The following is a 17,469-nucleotide window of genomic DNA, read 5'->3' as shown; positions in this document are numbered from 1 at the left end:
TTTTGCAGCTTATTACAAAGATTTTTGCAGAAAATCGAATTACCCCTTTACAATACAGGCTTAATAAATGTACATAAATTCTGCATGAATCTATCTCCTATCAACTATCTTCTATGTATGAAATGTACTTATGTATGTGCTACATAGTACATTATGTTGTCCTGTTATACCGCATTGTTGTCCGAAGGTGTGTGTGTATTATTAATCCTTCCCAGTGCAACAATGGATGCAATATCATTCCCTCATAAAAATGAATAACATATCATGCTGTGCTTTAAACCCTTTCCTTCCTGTCTGGTCACTTGTATTCATTCATTCACTGTTAAACCTATGCTAAAACTAACCAGTAAAATACATAGCACACCTGTTCAGCTAATTACTTAAGTAGTTCGACTCAGGTAAATATTTTGAGTTTAATTTCATTCAGCTGTAGGTACATAGATCTAATTTTGATCTATAATCAATTGATTCATTTACATCGTATCAAATTCGGGTAAGCTGTGAATTTTAACGTTGGCATTAACGATGCCTTTGACGAATCGTCTATTTACTAATCACTGACGTGCCATTCTGCATTCTTATCACCAATACACCTGATAATATGTGTGTGAAACATGAGATAATCATTCCATGACCAATTAAGCATCATATCATCATCATCACCTTTGGGAGCAGTTCCATTCCATTAAATAAGTTCAGGCTCCGATTTACTGTAATTCCACAAATTTTGGTATAATCTCTGTTGGACGGAAATAGACTCAATTTTAGCACTATCAAAAAGAGTTTTAGCAAAAAGGAAATAACAGTAAGTGATTCTTTTTTTGACACCTCAATTGGCAAGGAAAGCAATTAGACCGTGTCATTTATAGACGAGTTGATTTCTCACTCGTCTCTTCTTTTGAATATCTCTATTTCTAAAATCAACAAGCAGAATTGACGTCTTCATTGGTCAAAATTCTTAGTACATAGTTCAAATACTGCAGAAAATCATGAAATAACTCCAAATATTTATACTTTATTCTAGACTTTGTGATCACTATTTGAGAGAAAAATGGCTAGATTTTTTCGTGAACAAGATATCGATGGTAAGGATTTTAATTACATGTTTTTTTACATATTTATAAAAATTATGTACAATTTTATCTTCCCAGAATTCAGGGAGTGCTTTTACCTCAACGCCAGAAATGGTGGCATGATTCGGACCCTAGATGAGTTGAGTCTCATAATGCGTTCGCTGGGAGAAAGTCCGACGATGCCAGAGCTGAAAAAGTATCTCCAAGAGAAAGGTTCGTTTAAAAAAATTCAGAAATTTCAGGTCTTTGTCCATAATTAGACTACTTCAGGTGGGAAAATGTCATTCGCCGATTTTCTGGACGTGATGCACTCTCATCATCAAAAGGAAAAGATACCCGATGAGATTCTTGAAGCGTTTAAATCAGCAGATCCATCCGGTAAAGGGACAATTCCTGCAAAAGAATTGAAACACATTTTGGGACGTTGGGGAGAAAAATTAAGCCCTCGAGAAGGTAATCCTTAGATTAGTTTAAGTGTAGCTGAATTTATTATTTAATTTGAAATAATTGTCCTTCTCTTGCAGTCGATCAAATATTTCGAGAAGCTAACATCAGTGCAAATCCAAACGCTAATGTCAAATATGCAGATTTTGTCCGGATCGTGTGTGCCCCAATTCCAGACTATTATTGATAACCAGTCAATGATCAATAGTATTTATTAATCTAAGCAAAATATTTATGCATATATTCGTAGTTTAAATTTTCATGATGTATCAAGGTACAACTAATTATTATTAAGCTATTACAGCTACCCTACTGTTTTACTAAAATTGTTTTATGTATATTAGCTTAGCTATTAGCTGTTTGATAAGTGCATGTACCCAAAATAAATGATAATCATAAATTTGCCTAGAAATCACATTATTTGTCTATTTGCATATTGGGGCTTGTTGAACAACGGCAGCGATTCACGGGGAGATTGGAATCATTTGCGAATTTCAGTTCATGTGAAGTTCAAAGATCAACATTCATTGCGAAAACCCATTCACCTCACCATTGAACATCATCCGATAATTCAAAATTAAATCACAACACAAAATTATTCAAATTTTTACTTTTAATTAGAAGTTTGTACAAAAATGCTTACGTCTTTTTCTCGTCAGTTGTGTGACACACACAACTTGCGTCAGTGTTATACTTGAATAAACAATTTGCTCATTACTGCTCAGCTCAAGTAGCTCAACTAAAGATTGCACTTTAATTTAATTGGAATATGTAAGTACTTGTGGAAAATTTTTGGTTAATTTATGTTAAATTTATGCTCATTTAATATGTACATACTATTAGCTCGCCATTAAGAGGTTCCGAAAAATACAACTAATTGTTCTATTCCGGTAGTGCGATATTAAGCTCAAGTCAGAGCAATAACTTGTTCCAAATTGCTCAGACGAAAGTGACGTTAAATTAGGCTGGGGTTCACTTGGTAAGTTATCACGTTTCAGCTTTATATTAATCAACTACTGATTGACCTCTTTCTTGAATTATAGGTAGGATGATAATTGTTCGTCGCAGCTCGTCTAATGTGAACAAGCTCCAAAGAAACATTTTAACCATCAGCACTTCCTCTTCAATGACGTCCCCACTCCCCGTGTCGGCATCCACGACAACTTCAACCTGCGGAGGAGGCCAGAGCCAATTCTTTGACTGGGCGTACGTCCTCTCTCCCGAGAACAAGTTAAGAACAACGCAAATTCTTTCGTTGGACAGGGACAATTGCAATCTCAATTTCAAGAACTTGTCTAACCAAGACAACCCCGAGTACCGCAAGGCAGCAGTTCTTCTTCCTCTCTGTTTCGATAAGAATGGAAAACCGTCCTTGCTCTACAATTTGAGGTCACTCCAATTAACCACGCACAGAGGAGAAATTTCATTTCCGGGTGGGAGTCTAGACCCGGAAGATAAAGGTTGTCCGATCGCCGGTGCGGTGAGGGAAACGCACGAAGAATTAGGAATCCATCCGAATGACATCGAAATTTGGACAACGTTGCGAATGTTTCCCACAATAGCTTCAAATATGGGAGTGATTCCTGTTCTTGGGTTTGTCAAAGGTAAGGAAATATTTTCCGATAAGCGCATAAATTTTGTTTGATTTTGATGAGATGAAATTAACCGCTTATGTATATATTTTGTAATAATATCAAAGGGATAATGGACCCTGCAAAACTGAGGATCAATCCGAGTGAAGTTGATCATGCGTTTACCATTACACTTGAGCATTTATGTGACCCCAAGAACTGGGAAGAAGGTGTAAAGAGAAAATTCATGGGTCAAAGCTACAGAATGCCAATGTGGAAGAATTTAAACGTCTACAGTGGACCTGGGACTGAAGAAATTCATTTGTGGGGACTAACCGCGTTTGTGACGCATATTGCACTGCTCGCCCTCCTTCCCGGCGATGTTTACGAGAGAAAGTTACCGTACCTGAATCTGCAGTTAAAGAAATTGAAAAATAGTCCAAATTTGTGAGAATATCAAATAGTACATTTTTGTAATTCACGCTTTAATCTGTTGCTTGTGATTGAATCATAAAAACCTAATTGGTGAAAGCGGAAATTTACTCAATTATGAGGAGATCAGAATGTGATGGTGCTTTTTTGTAAGAGTTATGTAAGTACAATCAAAAGTTAAGTTGTGCCTTCTAAATTTTCACAAATTATTGTAATAATATTGGTGTGCACCGTTCAATTTTTAGTGGTCGCTGTGAACTAAAAACAGTTCTGGTGGTTAGTACAAAGTACCGTCTACATATTATTACTACTAGTACTTGCCAAAAAATAGTCTATACCTTAAATTGCGAGTTCCTTTAATTTTAGCTGGAAATTGGTAATACAACTCCAACTCGGTTGTTATCTGTTATCATCTAGTCAATATAGTTTGGGGCATATTCACCTTAATGATAGTTGTTGGGCTCAAAACCATAAATGACAGCGTCTGGTACGCATTTACTTGTAGAACTTGGTAAGTTTACTTATGTTGTGATGTCCGTCGAACTTTCTCAAGTCAGAGTAAGAAACTAATCCGAAACTAAACTGAATTGATACAATTTCGCAATATTGTTTATTGATTGACTTTTTAACGTATGTATGTACGAACGCATGTATTTATCATGAATAAAAAGTTTACATTTTAATTGGAATACATTTTCATACGAATTAAACTCATCATATCAAATTTAGTCGTGAATTTTTAACTGCAACAGATTAAAAATATAATACAAAATCAAACTTTTCTCAGACATGTAACATACAACTATATGGACATAAATTATGTCACATTTATACAACTCCATGCATTTATATATATGATGCCATTGTGCAACTCTCTTTGCATGCCACCGGATACAAAGTTGAACTAAAAGTGCAAAGTTTGCACTGCAAACTAGTGCAAAGGATACCAACAAACAATAAATTGTGAAAGTTGTTTGTTGAACTGTAAACTGTTGCACATGTGCCAACAATAACAAACAAAAAAGAACTATTTTACAACCTATTTGTCCAAATTTGCAAAAACTTATATTTTGTCGAAGTTAGAACTGGGAGCATTTCTTTCTCTTTCTACGTCTCATCATCACATCGGATCAGGCATTGCATTCGGAAAGCAACAAGCGCAAGGTTAGTTCAAGTTCGAATTTTTAAGCGAACACTTGTGTTTATTTACGCAAAAAGATAAAATCTGTCCTTCTGCCTATCAACTGTATTGATTATCATTGGTAAGGTTTTATTTTGGTAGTATCAGACTATTTAAGTTAAGGGTGGATTTTCTTAAGATTTTGGGCATTTTGACGTTTTATTTGCAATCAAGTAAGTTTGTGATTGACAGGTTGTACTTGATGACATATGATTTGTACTATCTAGATTATTAATGTTAATAATCAAATTTTAGTTGAGATTTGCGAATTAAGGTAATTTTGTAAGTTGTAAGAGAGTTGGACATATGTACAACAACGACTGGAATGGCATATAGATTATGTTCATCAAAAATCATGATTTTAAAGCCTTTATATCATTGAAGCCTTCGCCTGCATTTGCATAATTTATGAATCGTGTCCACTGGCAAACGTTTGATGTTTTATACTTGGGATTTATTTATTAGCACGGCAAAGACGATTTACTGATACGACCTTATCACCAGTACTGTATTTAGCAGGATGCGATAAGTTGGGCATGCAGCATACTGTAGCAATAGAACGATTTTCCACCTTATCTATTTGGTGGTGTGGTGGTAGGCAGTTGTCAAACAATCTGATAACTATATGTAATAGCTAACCTAATATGCATAATGATGCCGGAGTGTAGTGCAAGTGTGCTTAGGATACAAATTATAAACTTGAACATCAGTCTGAGCGGAATATATTGCTTTAATTAAATTATTCATGTTTTTAGGAACGTTGGCTAAAACATAAGATAGAGAGAGCAGTTACAACGACACCAAAATGATTCAAGTGGGAGGTCACGGAGAAGACAATCCAAACGTGTCATGGCTGAGTAAATATTAATATTTTATGAAATATAAATAGTGAAATATTTTGCGTAATTGTTTTACATAATTTTATTTTTATTTTTTAGGAAGCAAGGGAATGTGGTTTACGTACGGGATCGCTGTTACAATGTTGCACCTTTTTTTGCTCTCAATTCCATTTCTTTCGATTCCCATGGCTTGGACGCTGACTAATCTGATTCACAACACTGTATAAATGAATCATCATTTATCATCGTCAGATGACTCAATTTAATTGTTGCAGGATAAGTAATAATTTCATGTTTTAACTATTGTTACAGATCAATTTCATTTTCCTTCATGTGCTAAAAGGTGCTCCCTGGGAGGTTAGATGCATAAATTTTATACTTGATTATATAATGAATGGCTAAACTAAACCACAAATTAATAAAATAATCTCTACATATAGATTCAAGATCAAGGACTAGCCAGGCGTCTCACACATTGGGAACAGATTGATTATGGGGTTCAGTTTACAAGTACTCGCAAATTTCTCACAATTGTACCAATCGTCTTGTAAGATACTTACTTATCCTATTTAAACGTTTATCTTTGGATATGCATTATGCATTTTCTTTATATTGTTGCTTCTTGTGGTAGATTCTTCTTGGTTTCTTTCTACACAAAATACGATACGAGTCATTTCGTTCCAAACTTTGTGTCAATGACGCTGGTTCTTATTCCGAAACTTCCCCAGTAAGATTAATTAAATATTCATATTCTTGTACTATTGTTGTTAATTCGTGTAAACAAAAATAGGTTCCACTGTGTCCGTCTCTTTGGGATTAACAAGTATTAAAATGTAAAAGAAGATTGTCAACGAGACTTTGAAATATCTATTCGAATGCAATTCTATTTCTGCAATTTACAAATCTTTGAATGTCAACATATTTTCGAGATGAGTCATTATACAATAGCCACGTAGAGCTCAGGTTGTAGGTGATTCCTTAGTGCGATTGATAAATAGATATAAAGCCGTAAAAACCCCCAATCAATTATAGCTGGATGTTTAATTATTGCAACTACATTAATTGCTAATGTAATCTTGATGGTTATATAGTATACTACCCTTCATTTTTTTGTAAATAACGAATCCCCTATATCGCACATTATTGAGATCTATCTTTAGTATTTATTTGTGGCTATAAGTAGTTATTCATTTTCTATTTCTTCCAGAATTCAAATGTAACGTAGAACGCCAGTAATGATAACGTAATACACAGGTTAGCATATTTCTGTATTTTTAGAATCCGATAAACTCGAAATTATTCTGCTTAGAATTGAATAGTTATACATATTTAATAACATTTAATGTATGGCAATTCTTGCCATTTCCAGAAATGTAATAGCTGAATATATAACGTACAGTTAATTCTGGTCGATATATTGTGTTTTAGTGTGAAATTACTTTTTATTCATTCTGTTATTGTCAGTTCACATCACATTTGACAAGAATTTCATAGTTTGCAACAAAATTTAGAAAATCATAATTTCGTTAATAGAGCCAATTTGCAGGATTGGTAGGATGTGGGTCAAACTCGGTAGGTCATGTATTTTAATGCGTTTCGTGTTGCTTTTCCTCGGTGCTCTCCATTAATGAACTGTTCTCCTGGGACATGTCCTGTCCAGGTTTAATAATTATTATCCAATTATTCATTATATTACTTGTTGAAATTACTAACCAGCATATGTTGATCCGAGTGGCTCGCAATATCTGTAAATCGCACTGCATCGGAAAGGTCTCGCGGTCAAGTAAGAACTATGCACAAATTAGGAAAAGTTATTTTAGCAACCTTATTGCATTTCTACTATGCGAATGCACAAATTACCTTCCAATTGGATTGCAGACTCGTGCCAGACCTCTCTCTTCGGGATAAAATTTTCCTGATGTGTCTTCTCGCTTTTGTGCCATTTTGTGTAAAGTCATGATAGGAAGCTCTCCAAGTTCTAAATATATATAGTTTATGACAATTTTGGTCAATATTAGTGTATAATTTCGTTGTATAATGAGCACTAACCCTCAATTACGCCATCAGTAGCTCGACACGGGGCAGGTGACATTTGCTCCTTGTTCAATTCCCGGAGAACATCCAGCTCTCTGTAATCAACAAAACATGTTCGAGTACAAATTCATTCCGACTCTTCCAGGTATCCAACTTACTCGCAAAAAGCGTCTCGAATCATGTTTCCCTGTGGGGCCGGAAACAGAGGATGTTTCACAATTCCTTTTAATCCCGCATCCACCGCAGCCTTCTCAACTCCGCGATAATGGCGTTGGTAAAGTTCACATGGAGGACAATTATTTCCCCCAGAAGGTACAGCCGGTAGTTTCCAATTCGCTTTGGAATTTGATGCACCAGAAAATTTAGAATTATTCGACGAACCCCCACAGGTTGCACCGGCTGAAGAAGAAGCCCCAACTCCTTGTCGTGGTCCGGTTGCAGCTTTGTATCGTATCGAGGTCACTGCATATGGGTCAGGTTCGCCACAATCGCCCCCTAAAGCAAGCAAATTGATTTATATAACAACTAAATTAATTATTATTTTGACGCTGGTGGACAGACGCCATAGGGCACTAATGACTTTAACAACCCCCAAGAAATGCCAAGCCCTACTGTACTTCCGGAAATATTACAACAACTTATTTCTAGGGGGTCGTCTAATCACTTCCGAACAAAATAATCTTACCTTCTCTCAAATTCTTCCGAATTATGAGTTGAGAAGCCGAATTTCTGTCTTTATTCTTGCCCTATGACGTCTCTCTGTCGTTCTCTCGTCATCAATATCATACTCAAATCATGACATCAATTACTACATCATCGTGCGTGGAGCCGAATGCCATAACCGTTTGAATTTAAAGGAAAGTACACACAATAACACAACACAAACAAGCTTTTTTCCATGAGCAGGTGAAGAGTTGTAAATGGATGCAATAATAGTGCCAGTGCCATGTGGCAAATATAGAGCAGACCGGAGAAAGGTGTTCCCGTTTTTCTTAAAGATTACCAAATGTTGGAACAAGAAGAAGGGGTTGAAAATCCGCTCTAGACTTTGACTAATGATACTTTTTACCTGCCATCATCATCATGCACGTACTACAACAAGAAATAACAGAAGGTAACATTACCGACATTTCTGTACAATCTAATCTATCCGAGATGCTGATATGCACTTATATGAGGAACTTGAGACAGTTTATTTTAAGCAGCATTTTTTTCAGACTCTACGACTGAATTATTGGGTTTGACATGACACTTTATCCATGTTCCCCTTCCTGTAATTAAGCTACATTACGATACGAATCAACAAAGCTATGCATTTAGGACAGTTTTGAGAATAATTTGTTTGCCCTCTAATGAAAATATTATGTTGCTCAGTCAATAATTATGTGGCTTCGTTCATTTTTTTAGCAGGAGCAATTATCAGTGTAGGAGATCTGAGCAGGGTCAAAATCATTCGAAATACCGGGTCGTGCGATTCCATCAAATCCGCGGAGGTGGACGTCAAGATCATCTTTCATCATTGGGGGAAGAAGAGTGGCTTGAGTGCGGCGGAACTCGGCGTGGTCACCATCCCAAGGTTTTGTTCGTTCAGGGCGGTCCCATGGCTTTGACTTGTAGCAATACCGCCATCCATCCAACGCTTCTCGTTCCTACATATGTGAAAATTAATTAAGCGTAAGCTAAGCAATTAAAGAAGTCATGCAAATTGTAAGTGCAAAAATTAGCACACCTACCCGTGTAAAAAGCTTGTCGCGCCATTGGTCCTGCTCAAAGGTTTTTGTGCAGAATCGGTTACAAAATGGGGCGTAAGTGTGATTCATAATTGTCTGGAAACGTGGAGCTTGTGTCCCCTGGCCTCGATTTCGTCCCGATGAAAACTGTGGTTCTCGCCCACATTTGTACGGATCATTGCAGCCACATTGTCCAAACCGGAAACCTGTTGCATTTTGGAGAAATCCACCCTGCAGAGTTCGGAAGGAGTGCAAGAAACATAGATAAGCGTTTTGGATAGGGATAAGTAGTTTGAGGCATTTGACGATATGACATTATTCTACCGAGCTGCAATCCTCAGGGCAAACGTCGGTTAACACGGCACGTGGACTCATATTGACGCATGGATCCAGAAATAGTTTGTGCGTTTGTTCAGCAAAAGTGTTTCCAAATTTGTATTTGTACTGGGGAACGTAACCCATGTACCCTGAGAAAATGGTGAAAGTAGAGAAGAAATAAATTCTATTCAAGTACTGAAAAAAGGTGACAATTCTTGATAGTGAAAATCAAACCTGGAATCATGTGGGGCTCTGCGGTGAAAGCCGGCCCATTGTTGGGAAGACAGGCACACTCCATTTTTACCGTTTTTTGAGCAGGAGATGCACCGGAGAAAGTGGTTATGATAAACTAATTGCCAATTTGGAACTGAGTTTAGGAATCAGAGGTTAAGAAGTGTAGGATTTTAATGTTTAGCAAAGTTGGTCGGTGGACGCGAGATGAAAATGAGAATTGAAGGAAAATATTTAGTTGTGGGTATCTAAAACCTGACAGATTTTACTAAATCGGAAAAATTCGTTGGCAAGGCAAAACTTTCACTACTTTAAATATAATAAAGAAATAAAAGTTTAGTCACTACTAATAAAACGCCATGTCTCACAAAATCGTCACAAAATTCGACTAGCAAAATTCTATAAATGCTCGGGCTAAAATCTCACTATCACAAAAATGATGAAAATGAATGCAACTTACGAAACAAACAGCACCCTCGTCTCAACACTTCTTTACAATGATGAACTCACTTACCGTTTAATTTCTGCACCCAATTGTCGTTCTCGATCAGACGAATCAATCATGAAGCGGCGATGTCCATACGTAAATCTTGAATTAAAAAATCACAAGAATTGCGTTTGGACAATCAAAGCTTCACTCAGGCAGGTTCCCCACAAAGTCCAAGTCCAAATCGTTGTCCTATTCACTCTTGCAAGATCCTTGTTCCGTTAGAAAAGCAGTGTGGCAGCTGCAACTTGTGTACTAGGTGGGTTATGTAACAAGGAAAAGGAAAAAAAAATGTTTGCAAAGAACAGGATACAGGATTGAGTAAGGGAGAAACTTGAGACTCGAAATTCTTCAAGACTTCCTGCCCCTTGAAGGAACCCTCTCAAAAGTGAGAAGTGTCCCGTTCGAAGGTTTCCAACCAACTGCCTCGACACTTTTGCTTTCCAGCACCCTTATAAAGCAACCACCAAGGAATAAGTCCCCTCTCCGCAAAGCAAGCTATATCAACCGTCTGCTACCTCACTCCAAGGTTTAAAGGGCCAGGTGTCCCGACTGCCTATGCTACAACGAACCAACGACCAACCGACCAGCGGAATTAAAACACCTTTGCTCTTCCCTATAGAAAGATACGTGAGGGCCAGGTGGTAATATGTGTGCTGGAAGGGTAAGGATTTTTTTCTACCCAGGCAAACTCACAATAATGGAATGGAATGAAAGAAAAGTGTTCCAAGAGAGAAATGAATGAAATTTTCTCGGCTCGCTTTAAAGGGTGATTGATAATGGGGTCGCAATAAGTGTGCTACTCTAACTTTTTTCCCTGCTAAAACTGTCCTCCTGTTGTAAATGTGTTGTAATTGTATCAAGAAAATTTATAAATTTCAGAAATTTATTCTAAATTAAGAACTTAAGTTGCCCCGAAATCTCGCACGATAAAAATCTAATGTAAGTCCGATTAATGGGAAAAGTGTGGAGGAATAAATTTGTGTAAAGGTTCAGAATTTTTCAAGGGAGCAGAGGATGAAGGGAGGAGGACTGCTGCGTCCGTGAAACTGATGCCTTCCACCGTCCAGCATGTCCTTAAATACCCGATCGGAACAAGAGAGCCAAGTCCCTCCAAGTGTGCCAAGCTACACCACACCAAACCACGCCACACTGGAATAAAGCCAGTGCACCCATAAGAGCACTGGGAGGAAAGACCCCTTAGTTAACTGAACCAACAACACTGAACAAATTTTACGAAACGAGCAGATTGCATCCCTTTTGTATTACTACATGGCTCCTTACTACACTTTTATCCGGAACCGGAGTAGAATAGAGTCCAGCTCCTGGGTACTTTTTTTATTCAGGTTTTTGGTACGCGTGCATAGCATATCGAGACGACATCACCTTCCTTCCCGAATTTAAACCCACGTTCCCTCCCAATATTAAACCTCGTTTGATCATGGACATGATTATAGTCGTAAATATAATGAGCTTTTGTGCCAACAGGAACAAACGACAGATGACATCGGCTCTAGCAAGCAACCCTTATTACACGACGACGACGACTACTCCTCGCACCACCACCGCATTAAAGGGCCCTTTTGCCAAATGTCTCTTTAGTTGCAGCTTGCCTTCTCTTCTTCTGATGGACACGAAACCTTGAAACCAGTGACAAAAATCATGAAATCCGAATCGTGGTTCGTGTGTGTCTACCCCATGCGCGTTCTGGTACCCAATTTATATATATATTTTGTATATTATGTAGAATCCCACACCGAGAACCGATTATTGGTTCGGCTTGGCGTGGCACGAGCTACGACATGACGAAACTCTTCCACTTCCTCTAATTTCGTGCGTATGGATGGATTGCAATAAAATGAACACATTATGAGTACACCCTTATTCATCATAGAAACTGCTACATATTTGCTCCGGCTATTGTTGCGGAGGAAGCTTTGCATTACAATGAAGTTTGGCAGTGGTGGTGGGAAGTAAATCTCAATCTGATGGACAATGGATAGGCAGTAGGCACCAGGCAGGACGAGAAGATGACGGGACTCACACGATGGCGAAATCGAAAAAAGGGTTCTGTCGCATTTCTAGCAACCCTTCCTTGGACCAACCGCGTCGGAAAGTTGGCTGTCAATTGTCAATCAAAGAACGATGATTATTATGATTATAATTAGCTCGCATGATCCAGCCAGACCGGATTTGGTTTTTGTCTCAACCCAATTCGCGTGTCCTTTGACAGGCTGCATGTCCATCCGTACCAAATGGTAATTCAATTTATTTATTACAAAACTGCTGAATTCAATCATGCGCGATGACACGGGGACGCAAACGAAACAACAAAAGCGACCAGTAATTCGTGGCACGCTTGCTTTCACTCGGATTGGCGTGGGTGGTGTGGTGCGAGGGTGTTTAATTCGACGACAGGGATTGACACTCTCCCGAAAAACGTGTCACTGGCTGCTTTCATTATTGATTCGAATCAATCAGGCTTACATATTTATTTCCCATTTGTACTGTAACAGAAGAGCGTATGCATTTGGTAATTTCTGTCATTCGACCATAATCAATCTTACGAATTTAATATAAATTACATTTGTACACACGCTTAGCTTTTCTCTTAAATAATTCTATATTACGAGACACCTGCTCATAGCGAGTCTTCGTGATAAATACAAAAAATTGTCAACTCACACAACACGGTCGTCAACTATACTTGACCTGATCCAACCCGACCTCCTTTAAAGAATACACATCTGCATAACTTTTTCTTGCAGCTTGCACTGCATAGTCGTCCCCCGTGCTAAATATTAAAGTGTAAGCGTGGCCCATCCAAATCCATTGACATTTTAGTATTGAATTCTCTAATTTGCTTCAAGTCCCTCTTTACTATAAAGGCAACGCGTTATTCTTGTGAGCAGATGTCCATTTCCTATTGAAACCTGAAAATTGAATGATTATGGTTGATTGCATCCAACAGTTTCTTGGCTGGCTGATTAAGCAAGGTCGAATTGGTTGGCTGAATAGAAAAGACCTTTAACTTGCCCGGATATAAAGCGTATTGTGTTTAGGTTCCAATGGTTTTTAAACTTTAAAGCTGACTGAGAAGGATGAAAAAGAAAAAGATGCTGCCTGTTGCATCTGCAGATTCTTTAACTTTGCTTCTCAATTGGTATCGCCTACATACATACATGGAAAAATGCAGTAAATACATACATCTACTGCACTTTTTATTGTCAGATTCAGCCACGAGGACCCAAAATCTAGCTGATTCTAAGAAAAATGGACAAGTGTGTATTTTCTTACTACCTTCACCTTCTTGGATGATTCAGAGATTTGTTTACTTCCTTTGTTAGCATATCCTCTCAACAATTCAATAAAATCATACGATCGTCTGCAACCAAAAAGGTGCTACTTCTACAGACCATAAGAGTCAACATCCAAGTATTTTTCACCAAATCGAGTAAACTAGCCCAGCTAGCTCGTGGCATAAAAGTAGCTATTCGGCCAGATGCACTTATTGTGTAACAGTGATGCAAAGTGATAGGTGAAATGAAATGCAATTCCCCCAGCCGACAATGATAATACAACAATTGGGAATCTGACTGGGTTGATTGTGGCACGCGACTAAAGTTTTCTCTGTGGATTGAACTTCCATTATTCCCGAATTCTCTAGAGACTCCCTTTTTCGGTGGTGGTGCAGTGAATTTACCATCATTAACTATATATGTATGGCCATGTGTAGTAACTGCATGCACATATCCCGGTGTGTAGATTATCTGATGCATTATGCACTTTGAATATCACGCTTATCGATCAACCATAACCTACCGAAATACAAACTGTGTTCTCCTATGCTTCCGTCCTCCTCCTGGTCGTGTGACGTATCTATGTATTGATTTTGCTTCCTTGTGCCTCAAAATTTATTGAAGCGTTTCTTTATTTCATTATTTTATACGAGTAAATACTGTAAATAGTTTCGTACACAATGCACCCACAGCACAATGGACACCGGCCCGACGGCCCGGCTGCCTCGGATGATGCGGGGCCTTATTGATGCAACTTCCACCACATACATATTTTAGTTGGGCATGCCAAATGGACGGATTTTCGGATGGAAACATTATTCGACAAAGAAATAAGGTTGTGATTTTAGCTTTGCTTTTCTCTCTGTGCGTGAGGAGGCAAGCTGCATCTGCACAATTCAATTCACGTTCAATGATTTGAAACCAGGCACGACAGGATAGTGATGAAAAACTGGGATGGCCAAAAGCTGGTATGTAATGTAAGGAAGTGGTTACTGCATGTGCGTCGGATTCAGCTGCATGTTGTGCACAATGAAATTTTTCGTGTTATAAATCCCATCGGGTAGAAATCCGGATCAAAGTTTTTAAAGGGGAGGAGGAGGTTTAAACTTTAAAATGCAGGGGAGCAACACGTGGGTAATTTACAGGACATGAACTAAATATTTTTATGATTTTATTGCTACCGGGAGTAATATTGTGTGAAACAAGGGTTTGATTTATTAGGTCATGCAATTAGTCGGTTTGGTGTAATCATAATTTTAATCGATGCAAACGTGCTGGATTCGTGCAAAGAATTGACAGGATTTTAGAAAATCAGTATCGGATAGAATTTGTCAAACTTCATGGAACCGAGTATTTTCTTAGTGATTTTTATCAAAATTACTTTCCACCAATTCTCGTCAGTCACTTTGATCTTCTCCAAAGCACAAGATTGAAAGATCTCATTCTCGTATTTTAAAATGCAATTTTTACATTCTTTAAGAGTCCCGTGTATAAAAATATCCATGTTGTCGACCCGCTGTCACTGCATTGTTAATTTTACTGCATTTTTGATAACTGTATCGCATTTTCAAAGGAGCCGGAAACTTTGGTAAACGTCGTAAAACGTTGGATACAAAACCCACCACATTTTACTTGCCGTAAAAGGGAAATAAAAATTCGATTCAGTCACATTCTTTAAAAACGATTCAATGTCTGGTATCCGCTTATGGATGGATCTGTGTACGTTATATTTTGGTCTGCGTATTTATCTTTGACGAAGTCCGAAATGAAAGGATGGAGAATATCAGCCCGGAAATAATGTGTCTATTTATTGTAAATATGTCAACTGCTGCTGTAATACTTAGACCCGAAAGAATGGTCAACCAACCACTAAAATGACCATTTCTTCTCTCTCACTGCGCTACGGAACAAAGGGATGGTGCAGTTTAAGCTGCACTTTATACATAAAAGGTCCTAACTTTCCTAAATCCACCCACAAAATCGAATCCGGAATGTTATTGTTGACTTTGAGACTTTGTGGTTTTCTGTAATGTCGTAAATTTAACACAGAAAAAGTAACCACAAAGTACAAATAACCGCAGTGGTGTATTTGTGTGGGCATAATTGCATTTCCTGTTACCTGACCTAGCTCAAATTTGGGCTGATAAAAATTGTATTTGTCAAAATTTATACTTCAGAATTTTATAAATTTTGTCTCAAAATGTCAACTTTAATTTATCCGTTAGTTTATATTCACCTTAATTCAAGATTTAATCCTGATTACTTTCATTTTTGTTTGGGTGAGCATCTGCCCAAAAAGACTTTTAAATTTAAAAAACCACATCTCTTTTTAAATCTACGATCATCTTGTGAAATAATAATGGTCGAAATCTAGTCGGGATAACATCAGAAAAAAGCACATCCACTACTCCCTACATATCTACCGCAGTTTGCCAACCCCACAATTCATGCCCCATCCATTCATCGTAGTATTTTTCATGAAGCCTTGTTTTAACCACCACACGGCATCTTTAAGTTAACATAAAAGGAAAGGTGCACCGGTGTCTCCCTCCTGTTTACTGTTCAGATGTGTAAGACATACCTGATGCCTTGAGGTACATCAAATACGGTATAAGCTGTTGGTTTGGTACCTCAACAGCAAACTGCACCTCTGCAATTCAGTAAAAAACCTTGATACTACTGTTCGTTCGTTGAAGAAAAACGGTTGACGACTCGGTAGCAAGATGTTCACATTTTACTTTGCCTTCCTTAACCCAGTCCATTAAATTACTCAGCTTGCACAAAAAACGAAATCTTTACACGCGACGACATGTAGCAAGAACCCGTTCATTGCATCCAATATTCCATTTCGGAATCTGGACATCAGATTTTTGCAGACTTTGTTTTGATAACCACGTTTCAATTTCAATCCTTCACCTCTTCTTGTAATGACGGTGATCCCTGCATTTCAGAGTGTGCTGCATTCTCTAATCTGAATGAAATCGGGTATAAATTTAGCTTTCATATACGGACTCAAAGCCAATGTACATCGTCCATCCATCCATCCGATCCGAACAACATCTGCCCCAACTGTCGTCCTCCTATTCAATTGTTCGGGAAGGAGAAAAAGCAAAGTTATTATAGAATTGGATTGGGAAGCATGTATGTACATATCTAAATTCAGAGGTAAAAGTAAACGCAGCTTGGTGCTTCTATTCCTCACTCTATTTTCAATACTTATCCCATTCCAGCCACCCGTCCACTAATAATAAGTCCGCTAGAATACATACTCAACAACTTTGGATGGATGAAGCACTCTCATTTTTATTTTATTTATAAACTCAGACTGTGATAGTTTTCAATTTGAATCATCGGAAAATGGTGAAGAGGATGGATGAAGCACTTTCAAGTTTTTTCTCTGCATTTAAAGTCTCTGTATGTAAAAGTGGAATCCATAAAAATGAGAGTTGGTCCTCCTGTGTGTGGCAAAGTTCACGTAATAAAACAACGGACAGCCGCCACGCGACTCGTCCAAATCTTGATTGTTATCACACACGACAAGGAAACTTTTACTTTTTTACTATCATCTTTTACTATCCTTTATGAGACGAAGTTTAAAGTTGTAGTTTTAAGTAATGAACAAGAAGAAGGGAGGAAAAGGAATAATATGTACATAATAACCGACAAATGGTAGTAGAACAAGGAACAATTATGCATTCCTTAATAATACAAATGATGAGAGAAAGATGAGATGCTGCGTTTTTTCAGAATTTTAGCTTTTTTAAAGAATTTTATGAAACTGAATGATTTAATACATACCCAGGTGGATTCAATCTATGCAAGTTTAATCTA

The 17,469-nt window shown here is 37.7% G+C and overlaps 4 protein-coding genes across 8 annotated transcripts; 3 read left to right on the top strand and 1 right to left on the bottom strand.

The window, feature by feature from the left end:
* Positions 1 to 272: 272 nt before the first annotated feature.
* Positions 273 to 1,923, top strand: LOC110848733 (calmodulin-like protein 4). 3 transcript variants are annotated; one of them, XM_022096019.2, is made up of 5 exons: positions 273 to 398; positions 1,025 to 1,085; positions 1,152 to 1,286; positions 1,344 to 1,526; positions 1,598 to 1,923. In XM_022096019.2, the coding sequence occupies exons 2-5, from the start codon at positions 1,052 to 1,054 to the stop codon at positions 1,702 to 1,704; spliced, it is 459 nt and encodes a 152-aa protein (XP_021951711.1). In that variant the 5' UTR covers positions 273 to 398; positions 1,025 to 1,051; the 3' UTR covers positions 1,705 to 1,923. The 3 variants fall into 3 exon arrangements, with proteins under 3 accessions (XP_021951711.1, XP_021951710.1, XP_021951709.1); XM_022096018.2 differs by having other exon boundaries at positions 332 to 493; XM_022096017.2 differs by lacking the exon at positions 273 to 398 and adding an exon at positions 555 to 805.
* Positions 1,924 to 2,026: 103 nt separating this feature from the next.
* LOC110848363 (nucleoside diphosphate-linked moiety X motif 8) lies at positions 2,027 to 4,209 on the top strand. 2 transcript variants are annotated; one of them, XM_022095564.2, is made up of 4 exons: positions 2,027 to 2,288; positions 2,412 to 2,496; positions 2,561 to 3,121; positions 3,217 to 4,209. In XM_022095564.2, exons 3-4 carry the CDS (start codon positions 2,566 to 2,568, stop codon positions 3,537 to 3,539), a joined length of 879 nt encoding a protein of 292 aa, XP_021951256.1. In that variant the 5' UTR covers positions 2,027 to 2,288; positions 2,412 to 2,496; positions 2,561 to 2,565; the 3' UTR covers positions 3,540 to 4,209. The 2 variants fall into 2 exon arrangements, with proteins under 2 accessions (XP_021951256.1, XP_021951255.1); XM_022095563.2 differs by having other exon boundaries at positions 2,361 to 2,496.
* Positions 4,210 to 4,397: 188 nt separating this feature from the next.
* LOC110848730 (ORM1-like protein 3) lies at positions 4,398 to 6,952 on the top strand. Of its 2 annotated transcripts, none has more exons than XM_022096014.2 (7): positions 4,398 to 4,684; positions 5,456 to 5,557; positions 5,639 to 5,760; positions 5,852 to 5,896; positions 5,980 to 6,086; positions 6,171 to 6,266; positions 6,330 to 6,952. In XM_022096014.2, exons 2-7 carry the CDS (start codon positions 5,506 to 5,508, stop codon positions 6,367 to 6,369), a joined length of 462 nt encoding a protein of 153 aa, XP_021951706.1. In that variant the 5' UTR covers positions 4,398 to 4,684; positions 5,456 to 5,505; the 3' UTR covers positions 6,370 to 6,952. The 2 variants fall into 2 exon arrangements, with proteins under 2 accessions (XP_021951706.1, XP_021951704.1); XM_022096012.2 differs by having other exon boundaries at positions 4,399 to 4,782.
* LOC110848729 lies at positions 6,590 to 10,549 on the bottom strand. The gene is made up of 9 exons (XM_022096011.2): positions 9,856 to 10,549; positions 9,628 to 9,770; positions 9,307 to 9,534; positions 9,036 to 9,222; positions 7,732 to 8,068; positions 7,589 to 7,668; positions 7,400 to 7,517; positions 7,253 to 7,329; positions 6,590 to 7,191 (listed from the first exon to the last, which is right to left on the bottom strand). Exons 1-9 carry the CDS (start codon positions 9,917 to 9,919, stop codon positions 7,103 to 7,105), a joined length of 1,323 nt encoding a protein of 440 aa, XP_021951703.1. The 5' UTR covers positions 9,920 to 10,549; the 3' UTR covers positions 6,590 to 7,102.
* Positions 10,550 to 17,469: the final 6,920 nt, after the last annotated feature.

The sequence above is a fragment of the Folsomia candida genome, unplaced genomic scaffold, assembly GCF_002217175.1.
Source record: "Folsomia candida strain VU population unplaced genomic scaffold, ASM221717v1 Fcan01_Sc004, whole genome shotgun sequence".
NCBI classification, from domain to species: Eukaryota; Metazoa; Arthropoda; class Collembola; order Entomobryomorpha; family Isotomidae; genus Folsomia; species Folsomia candida.
Note: the sequence above shows the minus strand (reverse complement) of the source record. Positions and strands in the feature narration are given on the sequence as shown.

What these genes read in the sequence shown, in the direction of transcription:
- LOC110848733 (XM_022096019.2), top strand. Translation starts at nt 1,052, where the DNA reads ATGGCTAGATTTTTTCGTGAACAAGATATCGATG. An exon ending in TCGTGAACAAGATATCGATG is followed by an intron (nt 1,086 to 1,151) that starts GTAAGGATTTTA and finishes TTATCTTCCCAG; the next exon opens with AATTCAGGGAGTGCTTTTAC. An exon ending in AAAATTAAGCCCTCGAGAAG is followed by an intron (nt 1,527 to 1,597) that starts GTAATCCTTAGA and finishes CTTCTCTTGCAG; the next exon opens with TCGATCAAATATTTCGAGAA.
- LOC110848363 (XM_022095564.2), top strand. Translation starts at nt 2,566, where the DNA reads ATGATAATTGTTCGTCGCAGCTCGTCTAATGTGAACAAGCTCCAAAGA. An exon ending in TGTTCTTGGGTTTGTCAAAG is followed by an intron (nt 3,122 to 3,216) that starts GTAAGGAAATAT and finishes ATAATATCAAAG; the next exon opens with GGATAATGGACCCTGCAAAA.
- LOC110848730 (XM_022096014.2), top strand. Translation starts at nt 5,506, where the DNA reads ATGATTCAAGTGGGAGGTCACGGAGAAGACAATCCAAACGTGTCATGG. An exon ending in TCCAAACGTGTCATGGCTGA is followed by an intron (nt 5,558 to 5,638) that starts GTAAATATTAAT and finishes TTTATTTTTTAG; the next exon opens with GAAGCAAGGGAATGTGGTTT. An exon ending in CTAATCTGATTCACAACACT is followed by an intron (nt 5,761 to 5,851) that starts GTATAAATGAAT and finishes CTATTGTTACAG; the next exon opens with ATCAATTTCATTTTCCTTCA.
- LOC110848729 (XM_022096011.2), bottom strand. Translation starts at nt 9,919, where the DNA reads ATGGAGTGTGCCTGTCTTCCCAACAATGGGCCGGCTTTCACCGCAGAG. An exon ending in ATTCGAGACGCTTTTTGCGA is followed by an intron (nt 7,669 to 7,731) that starts GTAAGTTGGATA and finishes TGTTGATTACAG; the next exon opens with AGAGCTGGATGTTCTCCGGG. An exon ending in GTCTGCAATCCAATTGGAAG is followed by an intron (nt 7,330 to 7,399) that starts GTAATTTGTGCA and finishes ATTTGTGCATAG; the next exon opens with TTCTTACTTGACCGCGAGAC.